Raw genomic sequence first — 23,367 nt, forward strand, 5'->3', positions numbered from 1 at the left:
TGTTTTGAATCTTTTTAGTAATATGTACATTTACATATCAAATGATTTATTATGTTTTACCCTGCTCACCCCCCCCCCTCCATAACAATGGAGGGGCTGCTATGCTTCAAGCATATAATTTGCTTATATAGTTTGCCTCTGCATTTTCCCCATTAAGTTTTTTTTTTCTATATTGTATTTATGTCTTTCGCCAGTCTGTTACTTGGTTATGTACTTTATGCCATATTATGATTATGTCTCATGCATTGTAAATTTGTTTTGTATATCATTCCAATAAATGCAAAAAATCCTGCAAAAAAATAGAGTCACCATACCTTGTCCCCACTCTATGTCCATTGTCCTCACGACCTGATGTAGATCACTGTCATTCAATGATATGTATACATGAGCCCGAAGGGAGAGTTTGATCCATCAAGTGGTTATTAATAATTTGATTATCAGGAAAAACAAGATATAAAGTACATATTACATTGACCATTGACCTTTGAACTCATAGTCCCAAAATCTGATCAGAGTATTTGTCCCTAAAATACATATACATGAATCAAGTTTGAAATCAGATTCCTCACAAGGTTTTTCAGTTATCACGAGAACAATATATTTCAATGCATATGATTTCTGTGACCTTTAATTGACATTATTATGATACATTGTATGACATTATCATCTAATCAGATCTTCTTCCTAGCTATGTGCATACATGAAATTAAATTTGAAGTTGATGCCTCAAACAATTTTTAAGTACCATGAGAAAGAGACATTTCAATTTTTTTTTATAATGACCTCTGTGACCTTTGACCTTGATAACCTGAAACTAATAAATTCAATAAAATTTTATGCATACTTGACCTAATTTTGAAGTTGCCTGTCTTGTGATTCTTTAGTTATTGCAAGAACAAAGATGGGACAGATGGACGGACAGCAACCCTCAAAACATACTGCCTCTGGCCAACTACGTTCACAGTAAAAAAATAGCACATTGTTTAAGCCTGTCACTGTAACAACAACTTGTTTAAACTTTTTTGTAATTGTTTAAACTCTATAAACAACATGTTTAAAATGTTTAAACAGTTGTTAAAAAGTTTAAACAATAGTTGTTAAAAAGTTTAAACAATAGTTGTTAGAGTGACAGGCGTAAACATGCTTAAAATTTTAAAGTAACAGTGTATGGTGGGCAGAGACCTAAAAACAACCTTTTCAATAACAAATTCTAGAAATCTATGACAAATTTGCCCTTGGCCAATCAAGTAACAGTATTTCAGTAGCTTATAGCAACGTGACAGCATGTAACTAGGTTGACATTGATAACAAGTTTTATAAAAACAGGGCTCAGAACCTATTTTGATGCTGCATGATCTTAATATACAAAAAATAAAAATAAAAGAGAGAAAGTTTTGGAAAAGATTTTTGTGAGCTATTAAATTCATTATTCAAATTCAAAACCAGAATTGAATTTATCGGTTACAAAGAAGGAATGACCAGGCAATGTATTCAAAGTGGAAACAAACAGAATGTGGATTATTGTAACATGTCTTGTTTATTAATCAATATTCACCATCCCAGTCCCTGTTGTTTTATGTTAAGTAATTTGCATAAACAGGAGGTTCAATAATGCAGTAACCTTAGCGACAAATATCAATATAGCGCCCTGTGAAAAAAAGCATGTGTTCATTATTGAACTTCCTCAATATGTCACTAAATTCAGGATAATCAATGCAATGAAATCTACATAAAATCATGGTTACAAACTAGATTCAAACCCTCTTTTGTGGATTCAGGCCATTAAGATTTATATTACCCAAGACTACAGGTAGTCTGCAGGCACAGACCCTTGGTTTTCCTAATTTGCAAAGTGCATAATACAGAGTCTGAAGTAGTGAGACTAGATTCAATATATATGTACTGCGGCTGGCTCTTCTTATTTGACACCCGGATTTGACACAGAGAGTTTGAATTTGAATCTGTGTTGGCAGATAGGTGGGTGTTTGTAAAGTTAAAGGTCTAGTCCCCAAAATGTTGATTTGAATAGAAAAATCAAACTAGCATAATGCAGAAAAATTCATTAAAATCGGATGTAAAATAAGAAAGTTATGGCATTTCAAAATTTTGCTTATTTTTCACAAAATAGTTATATGCACAACTCAGTGACACGCAAATGAGACAGTCGATGATGTCCCTCACTCACTATTTCTTTTGTTTTATATTGTTTGAATTAGAGAATATTTCATTTTTTACAGATTTTACAACAAGGGCCAACTTAGCTGAACCATATACATGTAGTATTAAAGTAATACTAATTCCACATGTTCTGTGATGAATTTATCTTAGTTTCACTTGACAATGAGGAGAAAATTAAATATATTTCATTTTTCATGTAATAAAATAAAAAGGAATATCGAGTGGATGACGTCATCGGTCACCTCATTTGCATACCGACCAGCATATAACTGTTTTGTAAAATTAAGCAAAACTTTAAACTGTCATAACTTTCTTATTTTACATTCGATTTTATTGAAATTTTCAGTGCTATGCTCCTTTTTTTTTCTCTCTTTTTATTGTCAAATCAACTTTTCGTTGGGGTGGACTTATCCATTAAGCACAACTGTGCGCAATACTGGAACATGTTCTCAGCTAGGTACTTATTTAAAGGGGTATATCATCTAATAGAATAAAAATATTGTAGAGTTTGCATAGCACATGTATCCACCTTGTTAGGTGTTCAAGGCGCTCCTATATTACCCTGGCTAAGCTAGTCTACCAATTCCGGTGCTCACAACTTTTTGGTAAATTACTTCCTGTTGGTACCCATTTACCTCACCTGGGTCGAGTGCAGCACAATGTGGGTAAATTTGTTGCTGAAGACAAACATGCCATGGCTGGGAAGATTGAAAGAGAGTCTAAATCACTAAACCACGACGCCCCCACAATTTTTAGCACAAGAAATGGTCACCAGTCAAAAATAAAGACATTCTTTACAAATACAAACAGCTTTATGAAAAAGCCCCCAGAACAAGGAATCTTTGTCAGTACTTTTTCATATACATGGAAGAAAGAATTTCATCTCTGGATTTAACACAAAATCATCCCATAATGTACTAGTGATTAGAAATGATTTCTGATTTTAAAGATACAGGAAGCTTCCTTCAAACTTGCATTTATTGAACTATATATCATATACATGGAAGATTAGCATTCCATTCTGGATTTAACACAAAATCATCCCAAAATGTACTAGTGATTAGGAACGATTTCTGATTTTAAGGCTACGGAGAGCTTCCATCAAACTTGCATTTATTAAACTGTGTTTTCACTTTCAGGGCTACATTATAAACAAGTTTAATACTGGCCATGTTATATATCATTAGATCTTAACCATGGGAAATACCTAATGCATTAAATAAATCCTCAAATGATCTTTTCAGAATATTTCAGATCAATCAATGTGATAATTAATGACCTTGCTATGATACCATCTTTGCCTTGAAACTCCCAACAGCTGGCACGCCTACACTCATACATGTAGTACTCTTATCTTTCAAAAATCACTCTTGAAGACTCATATGTGTAGAGAATGTTTTAATATGTGAGTCCATGTAGTAATTAAGCAATATGATTTTTTCATAAAAGAACAGTAAACTACATTTTTAAGTGACAATGCCTAATAAATCATTATCATTATCAATGCATTTGCAAGATGGATAAGCCACGTGTGACATTGCTCTTAATTTGCAGAGATCTTTTGCAAATAACATTTTTAAAAGCCGTGCATTTCCTTATCAACTTTTGTTTATACATTTCCCAATACCCTCTAGGAATCAAACTTTGTTAGTGTTCATACCCATAAATTTCCTCTTTTTTTTTTACCTTGACCATGAAAATTAAATTAGTTCTTCAACCTCACATCCAGCAGTGGCTTTTCTCAGGAATTCAACTCATCATTTTTCCCTTCCAATTCTCTCATTTCTGCATAGACAAAAATAATGGTACCTTTGTTCGAGGAAAAAAGGTTTATACCACCCCCCCCCCCCCCCATCATAATGGGCAAGACTCTTATCCATTATTATTCCTCAAGATCAGATTGTTAGAGCGATTCAGTCTTTTCTCTACACCCACATGTATACTTCACATAAATGCAAGATTCTGCGGTTAGCTCATTGTTATTATTCATGACTAGCCAATGTTTCCACATCCTGGATATTTTTAACAACGACATCCTGGTTGACTGACCTGATTATTAATTACCCCTTTTTATCTGGAACCCTACTTCTAACCAACTTCTTTTAATACCTCCTGAGTTATTTAAATACCAGCAACAACATCCTGGTTTTTTAATCAATATTTCTCAATCAATTAACATCCTCTAGGATCACAGATTCAGTGTCTGAAGTGTTTTCCGTATGCTCTCAATAAACAACTATCCTGTAACAATCCTTGGATCAAACATTATGTAAGGTAAAAGAAAGTAGTTTCAGCAAACACTTATTTCATGAGAAAGTATTCGAAATCAAGGTTAATTGTCACAATATTATCATATATCTAGATCAAGTACATTAATGTAAAGTTATCTTTGTGAAATCATAAAATCTTAGCTCAAAATCGATAATTCTGATGATCACAAAAAGGATATGTGGGAGTGGGACAGTGTATTAATATTGCTTGGAAAAATATCTGACAGTTGATGGTATTCCATGCCTATTTTGCTAATTTCTCAACAATCACGCATTTTCTTCAGAGCCATTTGGCAAATATTTTTTATTTACGCATACAAACACCTGGGCGGTAAATTTATTGGATTCTGTTCAAACTCATTTTGAGATCGTTACAACTGGTGTTTATCTTTAACATAATGGAACAACATTCCATTTCCAGCAGTAGATACTGTGGGGGCATTTGTGGTCTAGTGGTTAAGACCCTTGTCTTTCAATCAGAGGGATGTGGGTTCCAATCCCAGCCATGGCATGTTTTCCTTCTGCTAGAAATTCACCCACATTGCGCTGCACTCAACCCATGTGATGTGAATGGGTAGCTGGCAGGATGAGATCCTTGAATGAACTGAGCACTGGAAGGCAGCTCGAGCTAAAGCCGGGGTAATAATCATAACAATGCACCCGGAATAGATTTTTTCTAGATAGATGGTGCTACACAAATGCCTATTTTCATTATCATACCGGTAGGTAAACATATCAATAACGATATCAGACTAATAATAAGACAGTTATGAACTTTATAAAGTTGCTTATTTATTAGTACCCTCAAAGCTATATTTATGAATCATGACCACAACCATGTGCATGCACTATTGTGATTGCAATCTTTTAAAATCAGCAGTAAATTTTAATAAAGATTCAGGAAATAGGTATGAATCAATGATTTGGAAACAGAAAAAACCCTGGTACACAGGTGAACTAGCTGCTAACCACTCAAGTAAATCTTGTAGATGCTTGATAAGTTCATAGAAGCAGGGTAAAGGGAAAGTCCAAATAACAGTTGAAGTAAGACACCATTCTCACTACCTTCCAAAAACTAGTTTAGTGGAAACTAGTTTAATGTGTAATGAGAATGGTCGAAGCGATCTTCCAAACCGGTTCATAAAACCACCTTGCGATGTAGTTTTCAAGATTGCTTTAAGATCCTCGTTAAACTGGTTTTAGCGTGAGGAGTGAGGACACAACCGTTCTTCGGGAAGCGATCTTCGCACATTTTGAGCGCGCTACTCCACACTGTGTGTAGGATGCCTACGCTGTGGTTTCGAATTTCGCGCGAAACACGTCACCCCACTGAGAGCCTTATAGCAACAAGATCGCTTTACGTAAAGTGATTTTGAAAAACACTTTCGTGTGATCAAATGGGAGCGCTAGCAAAGCGATCTTCCAAACTGGTTTCCTGAACCGGTTTCCAGTAAACTAGTTTTAGAAAGCGTATGAGAACAGTGTCTAAATTATTTTGACAAAATTCCTGTTACAGTATTTGAATGCAATGAACAACTTCAACACATTTTAATAAAAATATGTGTCCTTCAATGCCTCCCCCCCCCCCCACATTCATCACCATCAATTAACATAAAAACCATATTGATCATAATTATGGTGTGAATATGATTTGAATGGAGGCAGCAGCAGTTTCTCATTGATAAAAAGGGGATAGGCAAACTTAGTATTTGAAAAGATGATTGTATACATGTAAATAAGGGAGTCAACTTGAAAATTTGGTGACTGTCCAACAGCCCAGGAAATGAATCTTAATGAATACTTCATAATACTTATAGGCTAGGCCCGAATTCAAATTCAAGTGGTGTTGAATTCATGGAGGATCTGAAACCATGGTCTATGAAGATTTCATCTAGTGCATAAATTCAGAAAGAATCCAATACTTGAATGCGCACATTTTTCAGAGGGTAATAAAAATTCCTGCTTGCTATTGAAGTTACTGCTTGAATGGGGAAGTTCACTCTAAAGATAAGGGGGTTTCAATAAAAGCAGGAAAATTAGAGAAAACTATTGGTGAAGGTTTGATGATTTTAAAAATAACAGTAAAGTTTTTATAAAGACCATGGGCCATATTCTGAAAATTCTTGTATCTTTTCTTGTAACTTTCAATGAGCGCGTATGATGTCAGAGCTATGATGCGTAAAGTTAATAATGATAACGGCGCATATATGTATATCTCTGTGCGCAAGATAGCATATTGAGATAAAAGGTATCCTGAAAATTCTCTTATCTTTATATCTATTAACTTCCTTGTAAAATACAAGAAAATTTACAAGAGGTAGGGGGCTTTTGTAACTTTAATACGCATGCGATATTGTCGGTCAAAAATAATAATTTCTTGCTGCTTCCTGCAAGAACATCTTGTTTTACAAGAGGAGACATTCCGAAGACATTACAGAGACGGATTGGTAGACTTTTCAGCAATTAAAAATTGGTATTCGAGATGAATAATCTTTTCAAAGAAATTATGACTGGGAGAACAGCCTCGTGTATTTTTAGCACAATAGCGCACAAGCATAAGTATCAAGGGCGCAAGGGTAATTACGCCTCATGCCAACAATGCGCTTAATTACTTTTCAGAGGAAACAATTCTATTGGTTGACCTAAGCATTTGAAAAGTTTAATGATTGGTTGATGATTAATTATTGGGAGTGTCAGAGATGAAATAGGGGACGTCCTTACAGAGATAAGACAATTTTCGGAATACCAATTTTAGAGAATTTTAGCAAGCTGTTATCTTGCTGAGTTACAAGAATATTTACGAGAAAAGTTAAGAAAATTTTCAGAATACCACCCCATGTTGTCACGTAGGAGCAGCTTTTCCCTATGTCGCATACATTACAAAATATGCCACTTTCTTCATTCACTGGATATGTCAGACACATCATCTCAAATCCAGTTCCATAAAAAAATATTTTCATTCATATGGACAATAAAGAAATAGAATTCATGGATTTAATACATGCTGGGAGAGCTGCTTGCTTATGATTTCAAAAATTAAAATCTTTATGTAACTCTTATTCTTTCACTAATTTTCATCAAACCTTCACCATAATTTTTCTCTATTTTTTTTCTTATCAAAACCAACTCATTGTCGGAGTGAACTACCCCTTTCATGAGCCCACTGTAACTTTGAGCTCACGTACACTGAATCCGCATTACCGGGCACGAACTTAGCACCCTGTGATGACAAAGGCATGGATAAATAAGTGGAGTCTTGCTCATTACATGTGCTGAATTATGCATTCTTAATGCATAAAATCTGTATGGTTTAAGACCAATTATTCAAAACCCCATTCAGACACACCTACATGTAATACCTATATGCAGTTCCCACTGTCATGATAGAGACTGTGGCCTTAATTGTGGAGAAATCGTAGTGAATTAGTCATCATATCAAATCAGTCGTGACAATCACTTTTTGGCAATTTCCAATTTTTTTGCCATCAGCAGATAAGCCAATCATGGCATTCTTAACAGATCACATGACAGTGGGAATGAAATATAAAGAAGCAATCAAAATATAACTAGTTTGAAGCAAAATTTGGATGAACATTCAATCAAAAATACAAAAAATTCATGGTTTCATATTACAGAGATACCTGAAATTATCAAGTTGTCCCCCCCCCCCCCCAGATCATTCCATTTAGTCAAACAACGTGACAGTCAACGGACAAGATACATTTAGTCATTAATACTATGTGCACCTCTTATTGCAAATCCACTGATCGCATGTACATATACCTTTGCAACAGAATGCGTGATTATACTTAGGGCCGAGTCAGACAGAGCGGTCAACTGGTGCCCAACTGATGCTGCTGGTGACCCGTGCAATATCCTGCAGACCGGTGCACTGATGAAATAAAGATATTCCTAAGAAATTCATAGTGTCAAAGATTTTGACAAATAGCCAGTTTAAAAAACTAAATTTCACAAGAGTGTCATATGATATTATCATATCATATGATACATCTATCCACCGAGTGGGACTGTGAAATAATATTACCATTCAGGACTTCTCAATTTGGATTATTGCATTTGCACTGCAAATTTGTTTACAACCGCTATCATTATTTGCTTCTCACCTTAAGATGGCGCAATGACTCCAGCAGTCCAGCATAGTAATTACGGTTTACAGTGGCGGACCGTGACCCAAAGGAGACAAAGCATTGGAGGGGCACAACATTGTTCGCAAACAATACAGTGCCCTTCCAATCATTGTCTTCTCTGGGTCACGGTCTGCCACTGACGGTTTAGAAACAAACAGAAGGAATACAGCCACATCCATACACGACACAATAATGTCATAACATTACAGGCCACTGGCGTAAATCCTTGCATCACACCTATTGTGGGGGGGGGGGGTGGAACAAGAGATCATCCCCCTGAACAACAGGTGTGACGCAAGGATTTACGCCAGTGTTACAGGCCAATAAACCCCGCTCAATAATCTTACATCTTTTGTTTACAAATTATAATTAAAGCCTCTTTAATACTATCTATTTTCCACGGCGGACTGCATTTGCATATTAATGAGTCAGAAAGAAGAGGATCAAGGGTATTTGAATTCCAGTTCATCGTGATATAGCGGTGAACCAGGATAGCCTGGTGGTTAAGTCGCTGCCCGGAAAGCAGAAGATGGCAGGTTCGAATCCCACTGGTTCCAATTTTTTCTGACTTACGATTTTCATTACAGATCGAGCATGCGATCTTAAACACATAGCCGTAATGCCGAAAATTTGTTTACAAATCTTACATCTATAGTTCTGTTGTTACTTGATTACAGATTTGAAATTCAATACATGGCCTGGATAAGGAAATTTGGTTCTCAAACTGGTATTTTTTCCAGTCTTTGGTGGCACTGTAATTCTTTAATGTGTATTTCTTTATTTCACTGATCACCAAGTCTCTGCCAAAGATTCACAAGCTGACACCGGTTAAACAAAATTATCATTATGACTCAGGCATACATTAGGTTAAGCTACATTACATGCTTTTCTGTACAGCATATGTTGAGAGACAGGCAGCTGCGTTGTTCATTCGGGTCATCAACATTAAACAGCTTCAACGACATCAGCAAGCTGGAAGAAGCACTGCAGAAAGATTTTGAGTTAAGTTAAATCATCACATCGCTACATCCAATCCTTCCTTTCGATGTCAATCTTTGCGTAAAGTTCGGGATGGAAAGATCCTCTCCAATCTTCAGTCGAGTTGATGATGTTATTACTATGTAAGAGTCTGATCAAAAGTACACCCACTTTCCAAGAATTGTGTCTTTGATGCCCTTCGCGTATTGAGCAGGAACCCAGTAGATCCAGTACCTTGAAGCTTCCGTTGGACCAAGCTGAATTGCCTGGATACAGAATACAGTGAATAGTAATAATGGGTAATTCCATTATACAAATAATGAATGTTTATGAGTGCAATGGACAGAATACTTCATGTGGTGAAAGACGAAACGATCCATTTTCATCTTTCACCGAATAAAGTATTCTGTCCATTGCACAAATGAAAAGAACATTCATTATTTGGTTGTATGACACCTAAAAATAGATTTATTTTTCATATGAAATTTATTTATTTCCATGCAAAATATGCTCTGTCAGTTGATTGTCGCGTACATACAACATGTGCATTGCAAAACACCTTATTTTTAGTGCCTGCTGCGGTGCGTGCGTGCAATGGACAAAATCGTATGGATCCAAAATTGCACGATGAATGGATCCAAATGAATTGCACGGTTGATGACGTCATTGTAAAATGGACTAATTGATCGATATCAAACAACCAATCAAATGACAAGGATCTATCTAGATGTCATATAACAATACATATGTCACTCAACGGTGGATAAAGGATGTTTAAATAAACAGGGGGTGTTTCACAAAGATTTCAATAAGTATGACTTAAATGTCAAGATGCATGCCAAATAAAAGACATCACTGCACTGGTCAGACCATGCTAAGAGGATGCACGCTACTGCCAGACCTGCCAACCTCTGGGAATGAAAAACTGTATTCTGTGATAAAAAAAAATGTATTTTTCCCAAAAAAAGTGTATTTCATAATAAAATGCTTGGCGCACTCGCTCATCGCGGCGCTCAAGCTGCATGCAAGCTAAAATGCGCACTGCTCTTGCAGATGAAAAAAAAACATTAAAATATGTGTATATCTTCACCCTGGTTTGAACAAAATGATTGAAAAAAAAACAAGTTACCTGAAATTACATTGATCTAATAACCATATTTTTGCACGTTTTATGAAATAGAGACATATAGAAATTATTTTTCTCAATAAATTACGATTTAGTAAAAAAAAAAAAAAAAAAAAAAAGGACTGCCGTATTTTGGTTGCAAAAACGTACTAAATACGGCTAAAACGTACTGGTTGGCAGGTCTGTACTGCATATCAATAAGATTGCTCCTTATATATCATGTGCATGTCAGGACTGAGCATGACTTTCAGTCACACTTATAACATTTTTGTGAAATACCCCCCCCCCCCGGCCCCCCCCCCCCAGGATGCAAAGAGAAAATTTAAAAACATAAGGGGCACAGTACAGATGAAAATATTCACAGATTCAGCTAATATGTATGTGCAATGGGTAATTCTCAATCTTCTAGTGTTGCCTTTGTTTATAGTACACAGCTCCTCGTCATAATTTTCAAGGATTCCAAAAATTTTCTGGAGAATCCAATTTTTTGTGCATATACCCCTACTTTGAGGGTGCTGAAAATTCAAGTTTCCAATTCAATAACAAGTGGAAGGCCTCTGACAGTCTCGCCTGCATTACGCGATTCGGTATAGCAGCTGTGCTGACTTTGATAACAGCTATTGAATAATTATTCACAAAACAAAACACTCATATGATAATAACATACGTCCATTGACAATGATTATGACCTAAGACGTGTGCAAAACAATCATTCATACTTGATTTCCCTTATAATAATAATAATAATAATATAGAGTATTTCTAAAGCGCCAAATCCATATTGATTATGTGCTCAAGGCGCTTATGTCTATGTTCCATGAACTTCATGTGTAGATCTATAAACTTTCTGAGTTATACTAATTCAACAAATACCCTGAACATAGCCAAAGTTCATTGCCCTTCAATGACCTTTGATCTTGGTCATGTGACCTGAAATGCACACAGGATATTCAGGGATACATGGTTAATCTTACGTCCCATTTTCATGAACTAGATCAATAAACTTTTAAAGTTATGATGACAGTTCCACAAATACCCCCAACATAATCAAAGTTTATTGACCCTAAATGACCTTTAACCTTGGTCATGTGACCTGAAACTCGCACAGGATGTTGAAGGGTATTTAATTGCTTTTATGTCTAAGTTTCATAAACTAGATCGATAATATTGTAAAGTTATGATGACAATACCAATAATACCCCCAACAAGGCCAATGTTCTTTTACCCTAAGTGACCTTTGACCTTGGTCATGTGACCTGAAACTCAGGCAGAATCTTCACTAATACTTGATTACCCTTATGTCCAAGTTTCATGAACTAGGTCCATATACTTTCAAAGTTATGATGACATTTCAAAAACATAACCTTGGTTAAGATTTCAATGTGGACGACGCCGCCGCCTTCGGAAAAGTGGCGCCTCTTGTCTCGCTCTGCTATGCAGGCAAGACAAAAATGAAATTTTCAGATATTTAAGGTGCACATGTGAATCTGTATTATCACTTTTTTCTATATTTTTTTACAATATGAACCCATATTGTAAAAGTATTGTATATTGTAAACTTATACACTTCAGCCAATGGCTACAGTATTTTTTTTAAACCCTGAATATATCAACCACTGATAGTGCAATACTCACCAAGATATGATAGTCTTCATGACCTTCAATAGGTTCACTTATAACATTCCTAATAGAATTCATGGGGATCTTCTCCGTTCTCTCTATTGAAAAAAAGATAAAAATGAAATATATAAAGTCTTTATTCTATATATATAATGTACGCAGCAAGTACTGCTGCAAGTTGGCTGGGATAATATACTCCCAGCAGTGGATAAGCGGTGCACTTTATAATATAGTGTACTAAAACCTATCTTTATAGTTCCACTATTGATATAGAGGCCTGAATATTTGTGTTTTCCTTGAAAGTCAATGAATTCTGTGTTCTTTCTGGATTCCATTTAAAATTGGTCTGTTTTCCACATTGCACAAAACAGAGACATCTAGGTAAAAACAACAGGGAATTCATAGGGAGAGGAAGCATGTACAGTGTGTACAGTAGATATCTAGTACTGAAAATTGTATTCAAGATGGAAATGATCTTTACCTTTTGTACCAAGCCACACTTGATCCATTTCTAATTTGAAAGTGAGTCGTACTTTTCCTCCCGCTTTGTTCAGCATGCCAGATATTGGAACATTTGGAAGTGGGTCCTGAAAAACAAGCCAATTTTAGGCAATCAATCAGTAAATATAACATAGGTGTTGTGTCATATACTGTTGTAGTTGTTATGAAATTATATAATATATATATTTATTTATTATATTTATTATCATATAAAGTAGTGTAAAATATGGCATGAATAAAAGTTCATGCATAGAATTAATCTGTCTTAAAGCAGATACAAACCAATAGCACCATCTCAAGTCCTCAACTACTCATACCAGGCCAGTTTCCTGACCCATGATGCTAGTGCAGTCTAGTAATATAGACCCATGTGAATGATAACATGCTAATTAACTACTCAATACGTATATACCGCAATAATTATGTTACTAAGTAGCAAAACAATTACTTTTCCTCTCAAAACATTTTAGTTTCTCTATACAAATACAACTATAGGTCAATTCGTTCTCTGTAGTATTAGTAGATATCTGAAAACGAATATTTCAAGACAATATATTTATAACACACAGTCAATGAGATACCACACACAGTTCACACCCCCTTTAAGGAATTTGGGCAAGGACATTTGATAAAACGGTAAAAACGCTAAATTGGCGATTAGACCACATGGTTAGTAGTCAAATTGGCTGTAGAGGAAGAAGGATTAGACAAGGCAGGATAAGACCAGTGGAAAGTAGACAGAGCAGGGGAGCGTTTCAAGAAATGACTTGTCGGACGATTTATCAGACAGTTACCATAGGAACTGTGCTCCTCAGCCAATCAAAATCAAGGAAAGTCGTCAGATCTGACAACTTGTCGGACAACACATGATGATGAAATGCTCCTCAGATGCACACCAAGTGGCAATTAAGAATCCTTTGAATAATTACTCATTCATCATCATCTGGGGTCCGTAACACAAAACTTAGCGATGATCGTAGAACATTTTTCTACGATTGATTCCATTGACTACAATGTACAATCAATCGTGAAAATCAAGCGTACGATCAATCGCTAACCTTTGTGTTACAGGACCCTGGTAGATCATGTATGATTAGACCAATTGGATAGTAGACAAAGCTGGCTGATAGACCAAGTGGTAATTGCCATTGAGGTAAAGAATCTTCTGAAGAAATACTTATTGATCATCATTTCTTCATTATTTCAGCAACAAAGATCTACATACTCTCTTCGTTCTGCAGCTGCTCCTTCTTATGTCATTCCAAAATCCAGAAAACAGGCCGGTTTCAACTCTTTACAATCTCTTGCCCCCGTCTTTGGAACAAACTCCCTCCATCTCTCCGAAACCTCTCTTCTCTTGACCTCTTAAAAAAACATCTCAAAACACACTTATATAACCATAAACCTTAACTTGTCTTATGCCATCAAGAGCGCGTTGTATCCTTTGGAAAAAGCGCTATACAAATCCAATTATTATTATTATTATCATCTGGTAGACCATGTAGGATTAGACCAAACAGAAAAGCAGACAAAGCCAAGTGGTAGTTTACCATATAGGTTTAATAGGCAATTTGTGAAAAGTCTATGCTGCAACTTTCCTGTTCCAAGGGCTTTGTGCATCGTTTCATTGCAGTTTTCCTGCATTCCCAGGTACAGTCCAACCTCTCTTATCCGGCCTCCCCTTAACAGGATCACTCTATTATCCGGACGCACACTTGCCAAGATTTTTTCTCTCCTATTTTTCAATCTCGTACATGGGGATATGAGGTTTCAATCTAAACTCAAAGTTCCTACGCAAACTCACTTTGATTACATACATTTTACAATATAGTCTACCTACAACCACATTATTTTTTTATGAAAATATCTCACCCAAAATCACCAAAAGAACTTAGACAGGATAATTTTCCAGTAAATCAGGGCGCAGCGCAATCATTTAATCACATTCTCTTTTTTTTCCAGGAAAAACCAACAAATGACTCGTGGGCTAGCGCTAGGCCTCAATACGGACAGCGCCATCTATCATGTTTGAGCCTTCAGTCTAACAATGGCTGACTTTGTGAAGCTGCGATACCTGCAGCGATGATCCAATTTTCTGAGTTAGTTTCATCAAGTCATTCTCTTTCTTTCGAGGTATGCTCGATGTATACCTCAATCATTTCAGCAGGTAAATTATCCAAGAGTTTTGGCCACCAATCGATTTCATTTAGGTAAAAATACCGCCTATAATTTGCACTGACACTGTGAATACTGTCTGTGTACGCCCAATACAACAGATTACGTGCAGCTACCATTGCGGAGGCAGCTGCGTGTATTTAATATTGGGTCTCCCAGATCCGGATAAATCTCTTATCCGGATTGGTGCTGGTCCCAACGTGTCCGGATAAGAGAGGTCGGACTGTACTTTTTGTATGGTCAGATGTGAGGATTGGTAATGCAAACCTGCTCAAAGGGTTCCTGCAACAAAGGCCCAGGAATCATGACTTTTGACAAGGTGCCTTAAGCATCCTCACGGGTCGTGTGGTCCAGTGGTTAGAGCATTGGACTCATAATCGCAAGGTTGTGAGTTCGAATCCACACTCTGCCATTGTCTCCACTTTGATAAAAAGGCCCGAGAGCAATATCTGTCGTCTATAAGGACAGTCACTATGACTGATTAAGCTAGACGTAAAATGTTTTCTAGGTAATTGGTTATATACCAGCTTGGCGTTTACCAGCAAAAACACTGTCCTGTCGAGTTCCTGCGGGAGTTACCATAAACAGAAACAGAAACTACTTACATGTTGGTTCTTGATACCGATCATAGCATCATCCGGTTTGCCCTTGTCCAAGACCTTTTTATGCATCTTCTGTTTACATAGTGGCTCCTTAGCGGCACTTGCTGTGCAGAGTAAAAGAAAATAATATTTGTGATAACTGGAATTCATATTGTGCAAACATCAGCATGGATTATACTCAACCGCACATTACAATACACCCATGCAGAAAGTAAAACCATGAAACACAACAATTACCAAGATAATAAACATAAGTCATAGCTCATAGAAGCTTATAAAGAAATATGTAAGAACTTCACAAAGTCATAGACTTTGAAAATAAGCAAGTTTAAGAACTGAAATTTCCTGAATTTTTCTTATATTGAAGCAAATGGGATGATGAAAATAAGATTATCATGCACGACCTCACAATTTTCTTGCTTTTATCTGCTTGATATTTTATGAAATTGTTGCATTCTGGGTCGGAAGGTACTGAAAATTTCTTTACAATTAATATGATTCTTCACTCCTCACCCCGAGATGGTAATTATATACTGTACATGTATATGTACCTCCAGCAAAGAAATTACAAGATTTTGATGTTGATTCCCCCAACATGGTCTAAGTTCACTGACCCTAAATGACCTTTGACCTTTGTCATGTGACCTCCGAAACAATGGCACGATGTTCATTAATACTTGATAATCATTATGTTTAAGTTTCATGAAATAGGCCCATATACTTCCTAATTTATGATGACATTTAGAAAACTTAACCTTTGGTTAAGATTTGATGTTGACGGCGCTGCCGTCGCAAAAGCAGTGCCTATAGTCGTGCTCTGCTATTAAAGCAGGCGTGACAAAAACTATTAGAATCAGGCCTAATAAAAGTAATATGTTCAAATGATATTTCCTTTCTTTGACTCTAGTGTGTATATTTTGGGATGGGAGGTTTCAATTTGAAAAAAAATTGCTCAATATTCCCAAAAGAAACTCCGCATGACTATTATAATTTACACTGTAATTACGCCAATAATTCAATACATCAAACAAAATCTATGCTAGACCTCCAAAACCTCCCCCTGTTGACAGAGTTACTCTCTCTCCCGCATACAAGTAGAATCCAAAGGGTATTCTAACCTTTCTCATCTTTATCCGCTGATCCACCTGAAGGTACAGGCTTTGTGACCTCCATGACAGCTTTGGGCGTAGATCCAATCAGCATGAGTTTGGAACCACCGGTGACCTTCAATTCTTTCAAGGTCTTCTCGTCCTTCATCAGGCCTTTGAACATTAATTTCTGCATAGCAGGAGGAACCCCTGATCATAGGCATAGAGAAAAGAATGAAAGAATTCATTGAATGGCATGAGATTTCATTTCATCCCAAATACAACAAGACCCACACCATTCAATGCAAGATTTGTAGGGGAGATTGGGGTTAGTTGGAACGCAGGGTAAGTTGAAACGTAATTTTCTTTAACGCCTGTAAAATAGATTTATGCAATACTGCCCTCAATTTATTGCTATTAATAATACAACACTGTTGTACTGTAGGCACTCACTCACAACTCACCTGCAACAAGTGCTCAAAACTGTTCTGCAGGCACATCAGACTTGCCCGCAATCCTGTGGGCAACTGTCCATATGGGTAAACCGCTGGTAGCAAAAGAGTCAACTGCAAGTCACATGCAAGGCTTGACAGAACGAAGCGACATGGCCTTTAAATTTTGATACTTTAATAGTAAGGCCACTTTTTTAATTAAGGGCACATATCTACTTTTATATATCACAGAACAGATAGGAAATGGGCACAAAATATCTCCAAGGTCAATGAGATGTGCATCAAGGCAAATAAACAGAGCAACCAAAGCCATGGCCTTCAGTGGCCTTGGGATAATTTATAAATGTTTACAATGCAAATATCGCATTAAAGTTTATAAATCATTTTGCCTCTGAACATAAACAGGGATTGCTTGGTACAGGTGTCCTTCTTTATTATCTTAATTAAAGCAATTAAAATCCTTAAAAACATGAATCAAGTAGTCACACTACATTTAAACATGTATACATTACAGGACACCATATTAAAGCCAACAACTTATTGTGTAATCAGCCCTGCGATCAATCATTGAGCTCTGTGTTACTGTGCTCAGTCTTTATGGCAGCTCATCTTTATGTACTTCATATTATCAAACCACTATGTAGCTCAGGAAATTTTAATTAAAAACGCAGGTCCATCCAAATACAAAATACAAAAAAAAAATACAATGAATAAAAGGATTTTTATCGTACTTGTAGTCATAAAATATGAAAAAAAAAGTTTGGTTGGATATCATGCCTTGTACAGATTATCTAATTCATCAGTGCCAATATAAAGTTGATGAGAGACCTACGATACAGAGCTTTGCTGAATCATCAACTGAATCATCAAGGTACTCATTAACAATATATGAGGGTTACCCGAGAATTTGACCGCTCTTTTATGCACATTACCGTGCAGTGTAAAAAAGTTATCCTCTGCAATTATGCCTAAAACAATTACTTTGAACTTCAAGCGCTACCTCTAAGTTTCAAAATATAAACAAGTGAATAATTCACAAAGACAACGATAGTAACATGAGGAGACTAAATTTGCCAAACCATTGAAGTAGACCATGACACACGTGAGTTTTTCCTGACGAGCGATATCAAGGGATGTCTCTCCAAAACTATCATACCTTCAGAAAGTAGGACAACGTGTTACAAGGTCATGTGACATTCAAAAGTATCATGTGACAGAGACCTTGACTCATCACTTCTACACTGCTGGCGTCATACACATGCCACATTGCAGGAAACTGCTCTTCATATCCTTTCCAAAGTTATCCCTAAACATCCCTAAACATCTGTTATCCCTAAAAATCTGTTCCTATTTACACTCTGGAGCAATAAAGACATGATTGCCAAAAATAAAAATAATGTATAAAAAAAAAACACCTTGAGCACAGACCTGACAAAGCTGGTTTGAACATAGCACTGGATCAAATAGAACATTTTTTTTGTACAAATGTATAAACCACTTCATTTTTATAGTACGTCAGGCAGCATATATGTCATGATTTGCCGGCTACTTCGACAAATTGGCTAAGTCTGATTTTTCACTTTTATGTGATTGGTGACATCACAAGGAACAACTTTCAACTTGGTGACAAATTTCTAATGGTCATCTTGACCATGTGAGGGGTCAAAATGTGGTCAATAGGGGTCAATTTTTGAAATTGCCCCGATTGTGTCGAGTCATACATCAAATGGTTTGTTTTGTTATACTGAACAAGAAAGTGTACACAATTATATACCTGCGACCTCCCGTAAAGAAGTTATGACCGGAAAGGTCGAAGAACTTTCGGTAAATGGCAAATTACATTGAAATCGTTAAGAAAGCTCTTTTTCCGTGTTTTTATGCATGTGTGTACTTTTTTATTTTCGATTTTGATAAGTCCATCGTCAGAAGTCCTTAATCCAGAAGATATAAAGGGTCAAGACAAGGTCAGGGAAAGGTCAAAAGTTCAACAAACTTTCATTGGAAGCCAAAATACACTAAAAGCGGTTAGAATTTTAATAGAAGTCTTATTTTTTGTGGGTTCTTTATTTTGAAAAGTCTCTATCTAAGAAGACATTTTATATAAAGGGGTCAAATGTGCTTATTTAGGAACAAAATAGATAAACAGAGATAGAAGTCGAATACATTCAGTGTGGTATCATGGTATTGCATGAAAACTTTGAAACGACTTGACAAACCCTTATGCCCTTAAAATCTTATCATCTTCATGATGTGATAAGTGCAATCAGCTCTTTCCGAGTTTTTTTTTATTTATTTATTTAGGAATTCAATTCAAGTTCAATTCATTTTCAATTTACTAGTCTTTGATATGTAAAGAAGTATTTCCTTCATTTGCTTTGTACAGAATATTTTAATTAAGATAAATTATTGTCATGTATTGGGGTATAAGTATAATACTATGTTAACAGAATAAACACATTGATTGATCAGTGCTCCCAGCTCCTAAGAAAGATGCCTAACATTTCTTTTGGATTAACTTGCAAATAAGATAATGAGGTTAGGATTGAGGATGATAAGTTGGGCTCCAATTGCTCCTCAATTAATTCTAATGTGTGACGGTTATATTATTTCTGGCAAAGAGGCAACATCGATCGTGCAGGAATGCTCATTGTAGTCATGGGTGTCCATTATGCTGATGTGATATATTCTGAGTTTCTGACCATTACTCGATCCCTGGAGCCAAGAAGGACTACACATTTCTGGTGCATGTGCTGTTCTAAGCTTATCCTTGGGGCCCTTTTGCATTTTGCAAAGTGAAATTTAAGGATTTTGTTCATACTTTTGGTCAATTATATTTATTTTCCAGTAAAAATGCAAGTCTTCACAATTTCTGGCGGCAGCTGCCCCCCCCCCCCACTCGCTGCGGTATGGCCGTGGTTTACTTTAATGACATATGTGATTATTCTTTCTAGCAACATCCAGGTAGTTCAGCAAGTAGGAAAAAAACAAGAACGACAAAAGAACAAAAACAAAATCTGCATCTATGCACTATCGTGAGAACTAGTATTAAGTTTAGTTTCATGTTGTATGCTCTGGGGGGAAAACACACTTGATAAAATCCGGGGATAAAATAGTACAAGCCCTGTTAATGGCAACACATAATCAGAAATGTTTAGTCCTTCTTGGCTCCAGAGATCGAGTAATGGTCAGAATAGATCACATCAGCATGATGGACACCCATGACTGATTACAATGAGCATGCCTGCCCGATGTTGCCTCTTTGTCAGAAATAATATAACCGTCACACATTATAAAATAAATTAAGGAGCAATTGGAGCCCAACTTACCATATCATCCTCAATCCTAACCTCGTTATCTTATTCGTAAGTTAATCCAAATAAGATGTTAGGTATCTTTGTTAGGAGCTGGAAGCACTGATCAATCGATGTGTTTACTCTGTTAACATAGTATTACACATGTACCCCAATACATGACAATAATGTCTATTGATTAAAATATTCTGTACAAAGCAAATGGATGAAATGTTTCTTTACATATCAAAGACTAGTAAATTGAAAATGAATTGAACTTGAATTGAATTCCTAAATAAATTTAAAAAAACTCGGAAAGAGCTGATTGCACACAAATACTGCTGAATGTATTTGACATCTATCTCTGTTTATCTACATGTAGTTTGTTCCTAAGTGAGCACATTTGACCCCTTTTTATCTAACGGGTAATGTCTTCTTAGATTCAGACTTTTCAAGATAAAGAACCAACTTCTAAGATTTTAACCGCTTTTAGTGTATTTTGGCTACCAATGAAAGTTTGTTGACCTTTGGACCTTTCCCTGACCTTGTCTTGAGCCTTTTTATCTTCTGGATAAGGACTTCTGAAGATGAAGTTATCAAAATCGAAATAAAAAAAGTATACACATGCAACAACAACAACAAAAAAAGCTTTAACACCTTCAGTGTAATTTGCTATTTAACGGAAGTTCGTTGACCTTTTTACATTTTCGGTCATAACTTCTTAACGGGAGGTCACAGGTATATAATTCTGTACACTTTCTTGTTCAGTATAACAAAACAAACAATTTGATGTATGACTCGACACAATCGGGGCAATTTCAAAAATTGACCCCAATTAACCACATTTTGACCCCTCACATGGTCAAGATGACCACTAGAAATTCGTCACCAATTGAAAGTTGTTCCTTGTGATGTCACCAATCACATAAAAGTGAAAAATCAGACTTAGCCAATTCTTCGAAGTAGATGACATATGCTGCCTGACTATAGACTGGAGTGCTACATGTCGATTAATCAACAAAAATACCAGCTGTATTTTGTAAAAGGATAGGACATCACTTCATCAATTTTGCCGGCTGGTACAACAGCACTTTTACATCTAAAATCAAAGAATTCAGTGTGTTAGAAATATTGTTTACTCTTAAAATTTCATAAATGACAGACAGGATTTTCAGTATTTGCAAAATATAGCACAATTTGCATGATATTTCTGTACAAATTTCAATATATTGAATTTAACAGGCAATAAACTGGATGTCATTGTGTAGTGTGATATTTGACAACTTCTTGTTTCATCTCAATTTTTCATCATGTCAAATACTGCATCTTTTGCTTTCATCATTAAGTTTAGATTTCCTTTAAATCTCAAATCGCAAGAACTTTCCACCAATCAAAATCATTGATTCAGATTACGGTACACGTCTTTCACCATCATTTTCAAATGACAATGAACTTTCCAGCAATCAGAATCATTGATGCAGCGATGTATTTCATCATTGTCTTCAATCATAATGAGTTTTTCACCGATCAGAACCAATGATTAAGTGATGTCTCTCATCATCATTTTCACATGACAAGAACTTTCCACAAATCAGAATCATAGATTCAGAGATGACTTCCACAATCATTTCTTGATTCAACAGCAGTCTGATGCATACTTAATAGGTTATTTACCTTCTACAGAATTATTTCATCCCCCCGCCCCCCCCCCCTAAAAAGTACTAACAGTACCATCATGCATGTTTGTACAATTATTTGTAGATTAATAACAAACAATACGGTGCCTTTCCCAATTATATTTCCAAGACAAACACACAGATTTTTTAAAGACCCTTACCTGTTGCTGTTTGAATTTCTGTCTTAAGCTCAGCCACAGTTGACTCCACACCGATCCTGACATCATACTTCTTCTTATTATACATGACCTTCACTTCCACCACTTCACCTTTATCAACAGGACAAGCCGCATCACCGCTGGCCTCCGTCGGGCCACCACCCGCCCCAACCACACTGCCATTACTACTCGCAGACGAGTCTTTATTCTCAACATCCATCTTATTGTCTGTGGTGTTGATAGCTGATGAGTTATTCTCAGTTCTACTTTCACACTGATCTTCGTGCGTGCTGGATGATTTCATCGCCGCTGCTGCTGTTGACTCCTTGCTTTCGGACGTGTGACATTTTAGCGTCTCGTTGCTTCCAGGGTTGTCTTGGGACGTCTTGGAGCTTGAATCATCCGCTGACTGCTCCATTGGGGATTCCTCTGATTCACGTTTATTGTCTGAACAAAAAAAGAGAAAGGATGGGAAAATAGGTTTCAATTTGTTCCAGCTAATTCATAGTGAGCTGTAACATACATGTACCTGTAAAGAATCGATAATAAACAGTCCTGGTGGGTGTTTCATAAACTGATAAAACTGTCCTAAGTTAAGAGCGACCTTTCTTGAGGTAAATGGTGTACACCAAAATGTTCATTGGTGATGGTTAGCGCATAAGAAAGGTTCACTAGTCATTTTAAAAGTTGCTCTTAGCTTGTATAGCTTTATGAAACACCCCCTGGGCCCTGTCACACAAAGGTATTTAGTTGCTAAATGAAAAAGCCTTTCAAGATCATTGTTGCGTGTGCAGTTTGCTTAGTAGACTGACTATGAAAAATCAGAATTATTCTTTCAAATTAGTGATTAATCACTAAACCTTTGTTATGGGGTCCTGATTGATTCTCATATCCTTTCAATATAGACACAGAATACATGAACACAAGGCAAACCTTGCAATTGAAAGAATTAGCAACATTGTCATTTCCTCGATTAATCATTTATAAATGACGAAGAACAAAAATATGTTGTCCATTGGTGAATTATAGGTGAAAAGGATGTGTGCGTCTTGTAAACACACAGCATTTTCACCTGTTATTCACCCATGGACAACATATTTTTATT

The 23,367-nt window shown here is 36.2% G+C and overlaps 1 protein-coding gene across 4 annotated transcripts; it reads right to left on the reverse strand.

Moving 5' to 3' along the window:
- Nucleotides 1–4,205: 4,205 nt before the first annotated feature.
- On the reverse strand, nt 4,206–22,708 carry LOC129270167 (ubiquitin domain-containing protein UBFD1-like). 4 transcript variants are annotated; one of them, XR_010294795.1, is made up of 8 exons: nt 22,266–22,708; nt 16,717–16,896; nt 15,602–15,702; nt 12,802–12,907; nt 12,336–12,418; nt 8,926–9,840; nt 6,319–8,821; nt 4,206–6,266 (listed from the first exon to the last, which is right to left on the reverse strand). XR_010294795.1 is itself a non-coding variant. In XM_064105335.1 (6 exons), exons 1-6 carry the CDS (start codon nt 22,678–22,680, stop codon nt 9,730–9,732), a joined length of 996 nt encoding a protein of 331 aa, XP_063961405.1. In that variant the 5' UTR covers nt 22,681–22,708; the 3' UTR covers nt 4,206–9,729. The 4 variants fall into 4 exon arrangements, 1 of the variants encoding a protein (XP_063961405.1); XR_010294794.1 differs by having other exon boundaries at nt 6,319–9,840; XR_010294796.1 differs by lacking the exon at nt 4,206–6,266 and having other exon boundaries at nt 7,567–8,833; nt 8,944–9,840.
- Nucleotides 22,709–23,367: the final 659 nt, after the last annotated feature.

This window comes from Lytechinus pictus, chromosome 10 (genome assembly GCF_037042905.1).
Source record: "Lytechinus pictus isolate F3 Inbred chromosome 10, Lp3.0, whole genome shotgun sequence".
Lineage (NCBI taxonomy): Eukaryota > Metazoa > Echinodermata > Echinoidea > Temnopleuroida > Toxopneustidae > Lytechinus > Lytechinus pictus.

Excerpts from the sequence above, each read along its gene's own strand:
- LOC129270167 (XM_064105335.1), bottom strand. The coding sequence starts at position 22,680 with ATGGAGCAGTCAGCGGATGATTCAAGCTCCAAGACGTCCCAAGACAAC. Across the intron at positions 15,703-16,716 it reads AGCGGATAAAGATGAGAAAG|CAAGTGCCGCTAAGGAGCCA; the intron begins GTTAGAATACCC and ends TACTCTGCACAG. Across the intron at positions 12,908-15,601 it reads TCGGTATCAAGAACCAACAT|GACCCACTTCCAAATGTTCC; the intron begins GTAAGTAGTTTC and ends CTTGTTTTTCAG.